The sequence below is a fragment of the Halichoeres trimaculatus genome, unplaced genomic scaffold, assembly GCF_033239565.1.
Source record: "Halichoeres trimaculatus isolate MK-OKI-2021-1 unplaced genomic scaffold, fHalTri1.1 fHalTri1_scaffold_22, whole genome shotgun sequence".
Lineage (NCBI taxonomy): Eukaryota > Metazoa > Chordata > Actinopteri > Labriformes > Labridae > Halichoeres > Halichoeres trimaculatus.
This window is the reverse complement of record NW_027437200.1, coordinates 11,305,959-11,320,846: the sequence shown is the minus strand read 5'-3', so window position 1 is coordinate 11,320,846 and position 14,888 is coordinate 11,305,959. Positions and strand designations below refer to the sequence as shown.

The 14,888-nt window shown below is 40.7% G+C and overlaps 2 protein-coding genes across 2 annotated transcripts in view; both read right to left on the bottom strand.

Moving 5' to 3' along the window:
• Nucleotides 1-1,086: 1,086 nt before the first annotated feature.
• brms1 (BRMS1 transcriptional repressor and anoikis regulator) lies at nucleotides 1,087-10,531 on the bottom strand. Its single transcript, XM_074661798.1, has 10 exons — nucleotides 10,392-10,531; nucleotides 7,580-7,811; nucleotides 7,385-7,475; nucleotides 7,176-7,303; nucleotides 3,823-3,902; nucleotides 3,640-3,736; nucleotides 3,170-3,259; nucleotides 1,625-1,689; nucleotides 1,448-1,487; nucleotides 1,087-1,367 (listed from the first exon to the last, which is right to left on the bottom strand). Exons 2-10 carry the CDS (start codon nucleotides 7,803-7,805, stop codon nucleotides 1,360-1,362), a joined length of 825 nt encoding a protein of 274 aa, XP_074517899.1. The 5' UTR covers nucleotides 7,806-7,811; nucleotides 10,392-10,531; the 3' UTR covers nucleotides 1,087-1,359.
• A 1,257-nt stretch (nucleotides 10,532-11,788) lies between these two features.
• ppp1r14bb (protein phosphatase 1, regulatory (inhibitor) subunit 14Bb) overlaps nucleotides 11,789-14,888 on the bottom strand; it is a 38,294-nt gene continuing 35,194 nt past the window's right edge. The window contains exon 4 of the mRNA XM_074661799.1: nucleotides 11,789-14,872. Within this exon, the coding sequence (XP_074517900.1) occupies nucleotides 14,804-14,872 (69 nt within the window). The 3' untranslated portion in view covers nucleotides 11,789-14,803. The remainder of the gene's footprint in view (nucleotides 14,873-14,888) is intronic.

The following is a 14,888-nucleotide window of genomic DNA, read 5'->3' as shown; positions in this document are numbered from 1 at the left end:
AAACAACAAGCTAACGCAGCTAAAGTTAGCATCCTGAAGCTAACACAGAGACAGGGGGGACACTGAGGAAAAGCTCTTACATCTGCTCCACAGCACACAGCATTTAAAATACTCACATTTCCAGGGTCAGAGGTTTGTTGGTGGATGGTTGGTAATGCGCCTGGATTCAGGACCAGTCTATTCACTAGTCCTCTGTTGGACTGTCCAAAGTTGGAAAAGCAGTCGGCCGTGAAGTGACTAGCACACACATGCACAGTTTTACTGAGTGTAGCTGGAACATTTCCTTGATAAATGAACTCTAGCCACTCAGTCTGTCTTCTTCTGAGATGGGAAGCTTGTGCATAGAACTATGTGGCTGTTTACAGCCAAAAACAAAGCAGTGGCTGTTGTAACAGCAGTGGGGAGGGGAGTGGGCAAGGGAGGGGATTCAGGGGTTTCTGCTCCGGTGGACCAATCAGGTCAGACTTGCTCCTGATTGGTCAAAAAAGGGAATCGCTGACTTCGGCAAATCCCCAAAATCCAAACAGCTTGTTTTAGGTCAGGATTTCACATTCACAAGCACTACTAAGTACAGGTTTTGTCATTAAATATCACATTTTGTGGGCTGGGAGGAAAAACAAAGACCCACAAATTCACTAAAAGACTCAATAAAGAGATTTTTGCATAATATGGGACCTTCAAGCCCTCAGAAACTTTCCCCCACCTCAGGTGGAATTTTGTTACAGCTTAGCACACTAGCCTCTTTTTTGAAAAATCTTTTTCTATTCTGAAATTATTTTATATAATACGTCACAGGAGGTATCTATGAACTGTGCATCAAAACCATCAACTGGTGTCTTTTTTTATGAGAAATGTGGTCAGTTTGAGATGTGATAGATCTACACTCCTGCTGCGTATATTTTCCATGATGCCTTTGATTAAAGCTTCCTTAATATCACACTTTTTCTAGTCAGCTGACACAAAGATTACACAAAATAGATACAACAAATAAAATGTTAGCGCTTATAGAACTGTTGCATGGTGATTGGTGGAAATGAAACACACAAACAAACCCATAAAACCAGAGACTTTTAAAAACCTTGTGTCACAAAAGAGTAAAATTTTAATTATCATTATAAATCATTCTATAAATACAGGACTGTCATATCATTAAGAACTTCTTTAAATAGAAATAGATAACAAACAAGCAGTGAGGGGACAGGGGGTGACAGGAGGTAAAAGGCGCAGATAAAAACAACACATCAGTCGGCGGAGTTTCAGTCAGGGAGACAAAACCTGGACCGTTAGTGCGAGGAGCTGGGAATGTGTGTGTTTGGTTTGGTTTCTTTGCCACTGGTCTTCACCGAGTCGCTCCTAATATCACCGCTCTGAAAGACAAAGAGTGCTTTCAGGAAAACATAACAACTGTGTGTTTGTGTGCAGACAGGTACAAGTTAGACTGACTTACTTTCAACTTTCTTCTTTAGTGGTGTGAGAGCTGCTTTTGCCTGAAAAAGAGCAAACAAAGAAAATGTCACAGAAATTAAAAGTAACAATAACACTCTGAATGTCTTTATTTGTTGGAGTGCCTGTTGTTTTTTAAACACCAGCAATGAAAAATGTAGGAGATGAGCAAACTTCTGACCTTCTTGATGGCTGTCCAGTCTTCAAGGATATCGATGTCTCTCAGCATGTAGACAATGAAAGGTCCTGAGGGAGACAGGAGGGAGAGTAAAACATCCACCTCTATGTCAGAGGGGCCTGAAGTTTTCTTCAGCAAAGGCTGTAGTTTTAATCTTCAGGTCATCAAAAAGACACAATTTTAAAGCATGCAACACTTTAAAATAATTAAAAAAAACATTCACAACACTGCTTGTCTGGAGGTATAAACAATAATTCTAACGCTTATTTACTGCAGTGTTTCTCAAAGTGGGGTTTCCAGGGGTTAATGAACCATAGCCAAGGGATCGGCAGAATAATTTCAGAAACACTTGTAAAAGTATGTTTTTTTTATTGAAAAAGCATATTAAAAAACTGGGATCTCTAACACCAATAAGATCAGCTTTTTTTCAGATACTCGTGTCCAATTTAGTTCTGTGCCATGAGATCAATTCTCAAAGCCCTCAAAACAAAAATCACCTTGTAGCAGTGGTGTGCACAGACTTTTCAAAGGACAGGGGCAAAAAGAAGGGGGAAAAAAGGGACATACAGCATGTGTTTTGACCCCCCCCCCCCCAACTAACTAAAGAAAAATAAATAACTATATGAAAGCTGACCTTAGCTGTCACTAGCTGCGTTTCCATTACACTTTTTCGCAAAATAAAAGCGATATTTTTGAAGTTTCGATTACAACTAGAATTGCGCACGACTTGAGTCAAGTAAAACGTAACATCCGTCCAGACGCTGCACTCATGATGATGCTGATTCATGAATATTACTGTTTTGGCAGTGGACACGTACAAGGAGGTAAGGGAGCGTTGTTTTGACAATGTGCAGAAAAGGTGTTTCCATTGCACTTTTGTGACACAATTCAGTATCAAAATTCCTGAAAAAATCACCTCATGAGAGCGTAAAACTTTTAATGGAAATTTGAGAGGTTTTTCGAAAATGTGGTGTTTCCATTACCATTTCTTTATTGCGATATTTAGGTTTTGCGTAAATCTAGGTGTAATGGAAACGCAGCGAGAGACTAATAGATTAATGTTTCATGAACTAAATGTTTATAACTCAGCTGGAGGTCAGTTTGGATACCAAGGACACATTTTCATTTCCCTCAGAGATGGTTTTTTTTTTTTTTACCCTAAAACATTCTTCCTTCATAAATTTGGTAGGTGAGGCCAGTTGGCAAGTAAATAATTAGAGTTGTCTCATTTCAATAAGGAATGTTTTCCCTTACCACACTTGTCAACACCTGATCATGTGTCAGTGTGACTGGTTTCATAGGTCACATATGAACCCTGTCTTACGCTGGTTTCTGCATCCAAATCTGCACCAGTTTCTACACCAAGCTGGTAAATAATGGCCAGTGATCTGATTTTAAGGTGTCTCTTTGTCTGTTATCAACCCCATTTGAAATCATGACATAGCTCTTATTTTATTTCCTGGCCTTGTGTAAAGTTCACAAACATTTAAATGGTTAAAATATTAACAAAAGGTTAAAAAAAGAGTGATAAGCTGAGAGATCGTTTACCTGAAACCAGGGCCACTTTCTTCTTCCTCTCGGACCGACCCAGCTGGTTCTTTCTTTTACATTTCTTGCCTCTTATCTCATCACTCCACTCTGAAAAGGAGAAAGATGAAGCTCACAGAATTAGACTTTAGCAGTTCACTTACAATGTCAGCTTTAATGCTATGCTGCAAAGTCAGCTGTCAGTTACAGACTCTGAAAAAAGGTTGCGTGTAGGATACCAAAAAGTGACACATTTTGTGCCTACATGTGTGTTTTTCAAGTCTGCAAACCATGCATTGTTCTGCATGTATAATTCAGAGTGTGTGTGGCTGCTTTTGCTGACTAGTAACGTATTTTATACTCAAGGAAACCGTCGGCACAAACATGCTGTGCTTCTTCTGTTGTGTTGTTGTTGGTCATTAGGTCTTTTGTTTCCTGATTAAAGGCGACTATTAACATGACACAATCATGTCAGTAACTGTAGTTCAAACCTGAGGTGAGGTCAATATTCTGCCTGTCCTCCTCCAGTCGTCTGATCTTTTCCAGCAGCTCTGTCTTCATGGCATCAAACAGCAGCGTGCGCTCGCTCTGTGACAAAGACACACGACCACACGTGAACATCATCCAAAGTGTGAGCATCCTTTTGCAGCACAAAAATCCTTGTTTTGGTTTACCTCCAGGTGCTGCTTCGCTCCCTGCAGCTCACACTCGTGTTTGTGTTTGATCACCTGCAGACACAGCTCTTTGTACACACCTGTGATAAGACACAGAGAGGAGTTTACAGATTGAGTCTTTTTGATCAAATGTTTTTAATCAAGGGGGAACATCCTGACATTCAATATGAAGCAGATGGGGAAGTGCGAAAAACTGTAGTTCACCAAGTGTCCACTGGAGGCTGGTTGCAGAAACCATCAACACACCAAATCCACACTAAAGGGCCGTTTACACGACAACGGTTTTAGGGTGAAAAGCAAAAGTTTTATTGCGTTTCAACCTCGCGTTTACACGGCGTTTCAGCTGACCTAAAACGCAAACTTTTGAAAACGGCCTTTAGAGTGGGATTTTTCTGAAACCCTCCCGACACCGTTGCAGTGTAAACAGTAAGCCTGCAGTGGAAACACTGACCCCACACTCTGCCTCACGCGTGCGCATACAACAGTACCGTTGTTATGATCGTCGCGAACTACCATGTTGTGCTTGTGCTGCTCAATCTGCTGTATCTGCTGACTGTCTTTCAACAAAATGTGTATCTGTTGCTCCACTTTTTAACTTAGTATTCCCCAATACACCAGATGACTGGCTCAACTCTACTTAAGTGGAGATCTCCCAAAAGCGGCTTCTGGACAAGACAGTTAGAGCACCACCTACAGGCCTGGCATGCTTACTACAGCGTTTTCAGTCCATCAGCGTTTCCGAGTAAACGCAGATTTGTTACTCTGCATTTTCACTGTGTTTTAGCGTTTTCAGATGAAACGTTGTTGTGTAAACGGGGCCTAAGGACTGTAGGGTGACCGCCTCTAATGTGGTGATCTCGTCATCTTGATATCTTCCTAATTATAGAGTTAAATGAAAAATGCACCTGTGCTGTTACAGAAATTGGCTCTTTAGTGCCAGGCTGTAAATATGTTTATTTCTGCTTTTTAACTTGATATATATATGGTTTCTGGAATTTTCAGAGCCAGCCTCAAGCGAACACTCAGGTTAAAGCACGACCAAACTGCCTCACATGTTTAGTCCAACTCCCTGAAGCTCTTGGTTGCCTCTTGGGAAGATCCAACACAAATGTCCAGTCACAGCTGACCTACAAGGATACTCACAGGTGAAGAAAATATTTTGTGTCTTAAATAAAATGAATCCAGCCTCCTGTGGCACACAGATCCATAGCCTTGTTATAACAGAAATTGTGTCACAACACCAGAACAACACTGCTATGCTATCTTTGGCTTTTACACTTAACAAACAACACCCTCATGTTGTTGTCAAAGTGTTAAGTTACACATGGTTCCACTACAACAGGAGCAATCACACAGCATTAGGGTATTCAAGTACAGGAGTTCACCTCTGAACCATTGACACAGAAAGGTGATGCAGAATAAGCACTTTGAACAGGCTGTTTCAGGGGCTTCTGTTGATGCCAGCAATTCACAATCAACATTTTTTTTTCTAAACAACCCGGACAGTGATAACCAGCTCTAAGACACTTGAGTAATCAAGCATTAAGAATTATGCAGCAACACAAAAAGGCTAGATGACTCACTCTCATCAGGAAATAATTACAGCAAGGCGCTGGTTTGATGTAGAGGTCAAGTTCTACATCCCATGTCAAGTGGTTATCGTCATCCGGCGGGCAGCATGAGCGACCTGAGCTATGTCAAACCATCCCCTCCTGGTTTCCTGCTCTGTCCACTTTCACACTGTCTCTGAATTATTTATCTAACCTTTATTTAACCGGGTTGGTCCCATTGAGATTAAAAATCTCTTACAAGTTACAAACAGGAAGCACAAAAGAGACAAAGCACAGTCAATAAAACACAAGATAATGGCTTAAAATCACGTTCGAGGAAAAAAGTGTTCCAACAACTGAGCTATAACCCTGACATCTAACATAACCAGCTTACATGTCTTTCATTTTAGACTTAATAAATGAAGGACACCAGCTCCTTAAGCTACAAGTCATTCTGCAACTGGTGCCACGATGAGGGCGCAGAGTATCCAAAGGCCCTTCCCCCAATTTCAGTCCGAGTGTTTGGGACAAAGAGCATAATGAGGTCCCGAGAATGCAGGGGATACTACCACATACTTTTCTGCATAACAAAACACATAAATAGTGGGGAAGCAGGCCAAGAACTACCAATGTGTGAGCCTCCAGGTTGCCAAAGCAGGCCATTCGACCTGAGAGTAAAACTCACAATAGTGGGTCAGAGGTTGAAAATCAAGGAGGCATGGTAGGCTGTATCCACCATGTGGAGACACTGTGCAGAGGCATGCATGTACAGTAATAATAAGACATAATAAGACCATTGTTTAAATTAAAAGTAAATCACAACTTGTTTCTGAAATAAAACCCAGTTTTAGCCTCAGCTTTTTCACAAGACACAGTACATGTGATTTAAAGGGGACATATCATGCTGATCCCTGATTTAATTCTTACATATAATATAATAAATTTGAAAACAAGACCTTTCACCCCCTGAATTTTCAAAAAATGAGATATTGTATTTTTTCTGATATCCTAGAACAAGATTTGATGCTTCTGAAAAAAGGTCATTGACATTTGGCCGCGAGATTTCGACCGTCGTGACGACACGAGGATCCTTTCTTTTTATTGGAGTAATCTGATAAAGCAGCTCCTCCTCTGTGATGTCAGTTAGTCACACAACCACCACCGCGGGATACACCCACCAAGAGCCGAGTATAAACGTATAAACTACACATGTTACAGTACCGGTTTGACTCACCACACTGAAGCGTCCTGAGATGATCTGTGTCGAGGTGGATTTTCTTCCTCCTGAGCTGCAGAACCGTCCAGGTCTGACTCGGGGTCCAATACAAAAGGACGTATCCTACACTCTGCCATTTTATTAGTGCTATCAATGCTTTACAGTGACGTTTTGGCAAACAGCAAACTCGCTCAGTCTGCCCCATCCAATATGGCGATTTTGTAAATACTGCCATGCTGCAAAAACCGCCCCCTGGCTCTACCCCCTCCGCCCCTCTGATAGAACTGACCAATCAGAGCACAAAGGGCTGTGATGTTGCGAGGTTACTGGAGGTCATTCTCCAACGGAGCGTTTCAACGAGATCTTCAGAATGGCCTAAACTGAGGATATTGAGAATGCTATTGTGGGGCAATGAAGGAACTAAATGACTTGTACTGAGGGCAGAAATGCTTTACAGGCATCCTAGTCTGGCATAGTGAAAAGGAGAAACAAGCATGATATGTCCCCTTTAATGAATGAAAGCACACACTGACTCTAGTCCCTTCACTTGCTCTTTATGCCATGAGAGGGCTGTGTGTTGTACTTACCAGCCACCTGTGTGCGTATCTGCATGCTGTTCTGCAGAGCAGCCAGTGGTTCTCTGTATTCTCCAGCCTTCCCCGTCAGCACCTCGTCCAGCTTCACCTTCACCTGGTTCAGCCGCTCTCGGAACAACCTGCGAACAAAAAGTGACCCTGAGGAGATCTGAACACACACGCAGAACGTTAACTTTCATCACCCCTTTTCTTGAACTCACTTCTCTTTCAGCTCCTGAAACTGTTTTTCCAGATCAGACATCTCATCCAGGCATTCTCCTCTCCTCCGCTCACAGTCTTCATCGTCCATTTCTTCACAGAGAAGCAACAGTGAAAAAAAGAGATGAACCAAGATGCAACTCCTCCTCCATAGCATGGACACACACTCAACTCAAAACTGTTCATATAGAGTTTACCTGAGCTCTCCTCTTCCTCCTCCTCCTCTTCCTCCTCCTCAGTCTCTTCCAGGTCACTGTCTCTCTCCTCTGTGCTCTCCTCCATAGTCTCCTCTCCACCTCCACCTCCACCTCCTTTGTCGTCATCTCTTATTTGCTCCATCTCACCGTTGGCTTCAGGGAGCTGTGACTCTCCTTCTGCCTCCATCTCCTCCTCCGGCTCCCTGACAGGAGGCTGCGCAGGCATGGCTGGCTGTGTAACAACACACACAGCTCATATCACAACAGGACAAGATGAAGGTTTAAAGTCAACTTCATTAAACTTATTAAACCAGTGCTGTTTTACTGATGAGTATTAGTCATTTCATAAACAGTGATTCCATCTGTGTTGGGTTTGTGAAATAGTGGTGACTCTTGTTTGTTAAGGACTTTCAAAAACCATCATGTGTCTGGATCTTTGAAGTTAAGAGGTGCAGTCAATCAAAAATCTTTTTTTTTTATTTATGGCTTACATCTGATGTACAAATCCATCTCTGCCTCTAGATCTCATCTAAAAAAGTTCTAGAGACTTTAGTTTTTGTATGAAAATGTATTAAATATTTTTTTGCTGTACTTTAATTCTACATTTAATTTTAACTTTTAACGTTGTTTAAAAAGTTTGTCACTCACTCTGTAACTTTTTTACCTCCACCAAGGAGGTTATGTTTGGGGAGAGATTGTTTGTTTGTCTGTAAACAACATAACTCAAAAACTGATAAATGGATCTTGATGAAATTTCCAAGAAACGTTCAAAATGGGATAAGAAAGAAGTGATTACATTATGGAGGTGATCCGGATCACCGTCTGGATCCAGGATTTTTTTTTTAAAGGATTCTTTCTCATTATGAGATAGAGCCGTTTTCACCATATGTGTATATAACTCCATAGTAAATGGTCGGATTGCTTTGCAAAACAATACAAGACAAGGTAATAATAATCTCTGACACATGTAAAAGTACTTTCCAGATCCTGGCAATATTCTGGATGCTGAGATCCAGAATATGAAATATGTACTGGGTCATCATAATTTTCAACACTGTAAGGTATCAAATTATCATATGAACCTGCAACTAACACCAAACTGTAGCAGACAGTCTGCTGTAAGAGAGTATAACATTAAAGTAGGACTAAAGTCTTACATGACAATCACAATAAACTTGACGTAGGTCTGCGCTCTCTGAGTGCTTTTCTAGTTTTGAATAGTTCAATAAAAATGTCATTATCAGGACTGAGTTCAAAACCCAATTGTATCACATCATCACAAGTCAGAATTAATTGCACCAAAACAAATGGTGTGATGTAAAACTCAGGAATGATGTCTCAGCCAGAAGGCATATTTTTTACTTGTTGCAAAGATGTCTGGGTGTTCAGAGGCCCAGCTTTTACACCCACCTGCTATCAGATCCGACCTCAGATTGTTTGGTGGTAAAATGTAAAGATAAAATGCATTTATTTGTATTCAGGGGGTCCATGATGTAAACACAGAGAGAGACAGTCAAAATGATAAAACAAATCAGCTTTTATAATTTTTCCTGGTTTACTGGACTCTTGTTTTCGGCAATATTAAAGCTGTTACTGCACATAGTTTTCTTCTCATTTTAGCTGGCCTAGTTTTTATTTTTAATGCTACATATGGTGATGAATGGACCAAAGATTGCAGAACATGTTGCAGAACTAATTGACTGGTCTCGAAAACTGAATAAAATATGGGTTTTATTAGGGGTCCAAAGCCTCCCAACTCTGTGCAATTGAGGTTTTTACGTGCAGATACAACGGACCAGCCTGTTACACTGCACTAATTTCTGTTTCTATTTTTTGCTCTTTGGTGCTGATGGTTAACGACAACACCGCAGCTGCGGTACCGGTAATGATACAACATAAAGAGGGTACGGGAGACAAACAACGTGAGAGAGTACGCTGTTCTGTTGGTAAAGCAGAGAGGTATAAGTGGTGTTATTGTGTACTGTAGCTTACAGCGCTAAAAGAAAAGAAACAAGGCTGAATAACACCGCAACGCCCGCGGGACATCAAGCTGCCTTATGGCGTAGTTCAACTGTCAAACCAGCACAGCAACACACGGCACGAGACCGGAAATGGTTTGACTTTATTAAACGGCAAAAAATACGATATTCCAAAGTAAAAATAAAAAGCAGCATTTACTCCCCGAGGTATAAACAGATAATTAAATTAGTTTCAAATAAAAAATACGATAAAATGTTTATTCATTGATAAATTAGTGATTCATTTCCTTACCGGTCGTTTTTGAGTAATTTTGCTAACTTGACCACTGGTAGCTTCTGTGATGTCATACAGTAAGATGGGTAACATTGCGAGTACAGTAGCGGTATGAGGAGTATAACAAAGATCACAACTGCATACAGAGAGTGTTATATTAGCAGTTTAGTTAGTTACCAACCCAGAAGAATTGTCTCACGGACGCTGTCTTGTTCTTATACCAAATACACGGCAAAAATCCCACTGTGTAGTCAAGTGCAACACTAACGTTAGCTAACATTGGAGACCACACAGCGAGGTGATGGCTTTGTTAATCACACCGTCCAGACAATTTGACAGTGAAATGACGCACGTATTCTTTGAATGTCCTTTGCTTTTTACAGAAAAGAAAACAAGAGGTTGAATCATCAGGAAGCATGTTGAGGGGTAGCTCTCCTACTGTCTTGTACTGCACAGGGATTAACAAGTAACGTTATCCGTCCAGGCAAGCAGGCAGGCGATGCTGTGGGTAAATAAAACACTCCCTCATACGGAAAAAAAAACAAAAAAGTCTGCTCACCTTCTCCCTCGGCTCGCCAGTTGAAATTGAATCAAACCTTCCTACATATCCATTTAGAAAAGTACTTCCTCTTCACTTCAGTCTTCAGTTCGACACTTTGCCAGACTCTACAACCGCAAAATGAGCCAATCAGCGTCGAGTTTTGCGGTCAGACTGACCAATGGAAAGGACGAGCAACATACCGGGTTTATCCAATCAAAATTTTGTTGCAGGTCTTTCAAACCAATCACAATCCAGTTTGCTGTGGGAAAGCACGAAAGTTGGCCAATAGGCTATTGCTAAAATCCCGCGCATGTATGTAAACACAAAATATAACGATATAATTCACATTTTAAAGTTGTTGTACTGTAAAATGCCGTGTTATGATGAATACATTATTTTACTACATATGGTTAATTGAAACCCATCAATTTCTGACGTGGTAAATCTTATTTTAACCCATGTGTCAATGTCACATTAATTGCAATAAGTGGAGAAAACCCGAACCCTCCTATGACTGGTTCATAAACAATTTTAAATATTTAAAAAAAAAAAAAAAATGTTAGAAACATTAGTCCTGACTTTTCCCAACACTTCTTTATTATTATTATTATTATTATTATTATTATTATTATTATTATTATTATTATTATCATTTATGGCCCTTATTGAATGTTTCGTCTTTGCTGCCGGTTGTTTTCCGTTAATTGTAAATGAATGCCCCTAGGCTTGATTTAAATGAAAAAATAAATGGTTCCTTTGTATTTACTGTTACAGGTTCATACTTTATAAGATTGTGTATAACTTTTGGTATGTATAAAATTGTTAAGACGAAAAAGAAATTGTGAATAGATAATTTACAAACCAAATTTTCCTCCCACTATTCTTCTAGAAATTTTGAATGGGAGAATCGCTCTTTCACTCATAAAACCAAACAGTGCAGCCATTATGCCATATAACAAAATGCGCAATAACAAGGTTGGATTACATCTTGGATAAATAAAACCTCACCAGAACAACTGAAAAATGTAATTGCACGCAGTGCAGGGGAATTCCCAAGTCATTCTTCACACTTGTGGTTCTATTGCAAAAATCCACAGGGTGGCGCCACAGTAATGCGTGATGCCAAAGAGAACCATGCAAATGATGATGTTGGCTGTCATGTCTTTTGGACAATGGGTTCTTCTCAGGGCAGACATTTTGGCACCAATGACAGCATAATCACAGGTCAAGCTATTAATATTAACTATGTCAGCATTTTGTTTATATACAGCTTTTCTGTAATAGCTTCACAATGTAAAATCAATGTAAGAAATATTGCACACCTGAGTTATCCCTCATTAAGTTGAAATGCAGTGCCATTTTTTTCCATGAGGATGAGAATTAACTAAGACAATAAATTCATTTTACATGTTTTTATTAAAGTTGCATAAAAGTGTAACAAAATTGGGCAAAAACAAGACCTGTTGTTGATATTGCTACATTTGTTTGTTGGTTTCATCTAATCCTTGTCCAAAAATCACCTACATTCTTCCAATCTGTGTGGTTTAGCTCTTGTAATTAACCTCAATGTTGATAATCCGTGTATATATATATTTTTGCAATTTCCCCCAACAGTAAAAAAACAGACTTTTCAATAACAGTCTAAGAAGGTAGAATCCAAACCTGGATTTAGAAATCAAAATCCACTCAAATGCAGCAACTGATTGAGCTTGCCAACAATCCAAACGACCAAAATGCCACCCCCTCAAACTGCGGACCTTTCTTGATTTGGAAACCACACCAAGAAGGCAAAAGCAATCGCACCAAAATGTATCTGAATGGATTTTTGCTCGACTACAAGTGAATCCAAGGCCTAGCATCAAAGAAGTGTCATGATCACAATAAAAACAGACCAGTATTCAAATGGTAAATGTAAAGAACATTGTATTATCTAAACAAATCACTGTATCAAGGCCTAAGTATTAAACACTCACTTCTAAAAAAACAAAACAAGAGAATCTCATTGTTTTTCAAAAAGAAAAAAAAGGCGGCCAAGGATGCCGCAATTCTGCTCAGTAACACACATTTTCGCAGTCTGTGTTACCTTTTAAAAATGAATGTCTCACGTTTATTTGGTTTGTGTAACATAAATAATACCTAAGGCAACATCTGTTTCTTTAAAAAAAGGAAAGGAAAGGAGAGAAGAGAAAGATAGAAGAAGACTGAGATAAGGATGGATGCGGGTGGAAGGGGGAGGAAGAGGGGGAGAGAGGGGAGATGTCAGGGAGAAATGACAGAGCAGCAAAATGAAAAGGGCCAATGTGTGTATGAGCATGTGTGTGTGTGTGTGTGTGTGTGTGTGTGTGTGTGTGTGTGTGTGTGTGTGTGTGTGTGTGTGTGTGTGTGTGTGTGTGTGTGTGTGTGTGTGTGTGATGGCTATGAGGAAGAAAGGGACGGATGGTGGAGGTCTGCTGTCACCGCAGGTGTTCGCTCTGTGCCACAGGAACCACAGCAAATGTTGCTGCTCCTCTGATTGGCTGGTGGACTTCTGTCTCCATCCTGATTGGTTCTGGATTAGAGACAGATGGCTTATTCTTGGAGATGATTGGCAGCTGCAGCGGGAAACACAAATGTGATAGCTCCAGACCTCTCTCTGTCGCTCTCCTTCAGTGGCTAATGTGTGTATGTGTGTGTGTGCGAATTTGTGTAAGAGGCAGCTGTATTTGCTAATGTGTTTCCGTTTCATCCACCCCAAGGGCTGCCAGTGAGTGTGTGAATGAGACACAAGAGGGAGAAAAGAAGGGTGAATGCTTCCAGACAGCTTCAGAGTGGGATAGCTGCTTTCCTCTTGCTCTTCTCCCGTCTTACTGGTGGGTTTGCAGACAGGGAGAGGACAGCACCAACATGGAGCCCTGAAGACATTTCCAGTGTTACCATGTGTGTGAGTGTTTTGAGCTGGTCTGTGGGACTAATAGATGTTGAAGGTTCAAGAAGAGAAGGTGAGAAAGTGACAGAGAAAGGGGGATGATACAAAGAAAAAAACAAGGCAGCTTTGTTAGGGTCCCCCTGTCTGACTGTCGATGTGTGTTACAAAGAAAAAAGACAAAACCAAACAGGAACCAGTCCTATACTAAAGTCTAAATCTTCGTACAGAACAGCAGAATATACAGGCCAGAAAAACACTCCTAATATGAATGTTGCTGTACATTATGTAGCAACACACGTACGTATCATTTAGCAACACACAGACGTACATTTGTATGTGCAGACTGGACAGCAGTGGCTTTTCAAGAGCCTCTCTTATAACTGCATCACACATTTGAAGAAAGAAAAACAGTTTTCCCCCCAAGAATTCAAAATCTATTCCAACAAACCCACCAAGAGCACCTACTTCTACTCTAGCCTTAAATGAGAATCTTTTAACTCTAAAATTAGCAGGATCTTATGACCACCACAGCCAGCCAGCGACTTTTTCTAGGTTCAACAGCTATTTCAAGGGATCAACTTTTCCTCTTGTTGGACTAAAGATACACCATACATTACTCTTTGTGGTCAGAGCTTCAAATTTTCTTCCCAAAATGACATAGTGCAGGTTTTCAAAAGATACACACATAAGGAAAGAGTCTGTAAATGCACCACTGTAGCAAATGCCTTTGATTACGGGGGTAAGAATGTGAAAAAATCTGTACGGACCCCCAAAAAAGTTACAAAAAAAAAAAAAACCTACAGTCAAGTAAATGTCCCTGTGCCCTCAAACTGATAAGAAAGTATCAAAAGAATCCTGGTTGGTCACAGGATCATATACAGGTAACAACAAAAAGGAGCCTCATTGGGTGAGACATCAGCCATGATTAGGCCCTGCTTCAATCTGATTGGCCGATTCCTCCTCCATTCTTTCTTTTTCTGCTGTTGCAAACTCTCTCGTTCCTCTTCCTACTCCCAGCCGCTCCGCTCTCCGTAATTACAGAGCTCATCTCATCTGCTCCTCAGAAGAACGGAGAGTGGCACGCAGCGCAGTGGGAGGAAGAGAGGCTGGGTGAGGAAGAGGAGTGAAGCCAAACAAAGGGTGAAGGAGGAACAGAAGGGAAACAAAGAAGGAGAGAGTGTGCCTGGATTGAGACCAATAATTTGCTATGTGGTTGTTCTAGCGTTTTGAACTTTACTTTTTCTTCTTTGCTGATAGTTTTCACGAGAAAAGTTAAGAAAAACAACAACAAGGAAGTTCACCATGATACTAAAAGAGACAATTTATAGGGCTGGATCCAGGCAGGGAGAGGAGAGGAAGAAGAAATGGTTTGGTAACAAAGGGTATAAGAAGAAGTTCCTCGAGAAGAAAAGAGATTTCAAAATGAAAAGAATAGAAAGTGCAGTAGGAAGACGAGACGCGAGGGCTGAGGTGAAGGGGAGAATGCTGGGACAGAAGAAGAGGAGGTGAAAAAGAAGGGGTGTCATCATTTCTTTTGAGGCGTGGAGAGCTTCTGCATCCCTCGGATCTTGTCGAGCAGCTCTGAGATGAAGTCCTACAGGGAGACAGGA

What these genes read in the sequence shown, in the direction of transcription:
- brms1 (XM_074661798.1), bottom strand. Translation starts at nt 7,805, where the DNA reads ATGCCTGCGCAGCCTCCTGTCAGGGAGCCGGAGGAGGAGATGGAGGCA. An exon ending in GAAAGTGGCCCTGGTTTCAG is followed by an intron (nt 1,690 to 3,169) that starts GTAAACGATCTC and finishes TGTCTCCCTCAG; the next exon opens with GACCTTTCATTGTCTACATG. An exon ending in ACTGGACAGCCATCAAGAAG is followed by an intron (nt 1,488 to 1,624) that starts GTCAGAAGTTTG and finishes GCTCTTTTTCAG; the next exon opens with GCAAAAGCAGCTCTCACACC.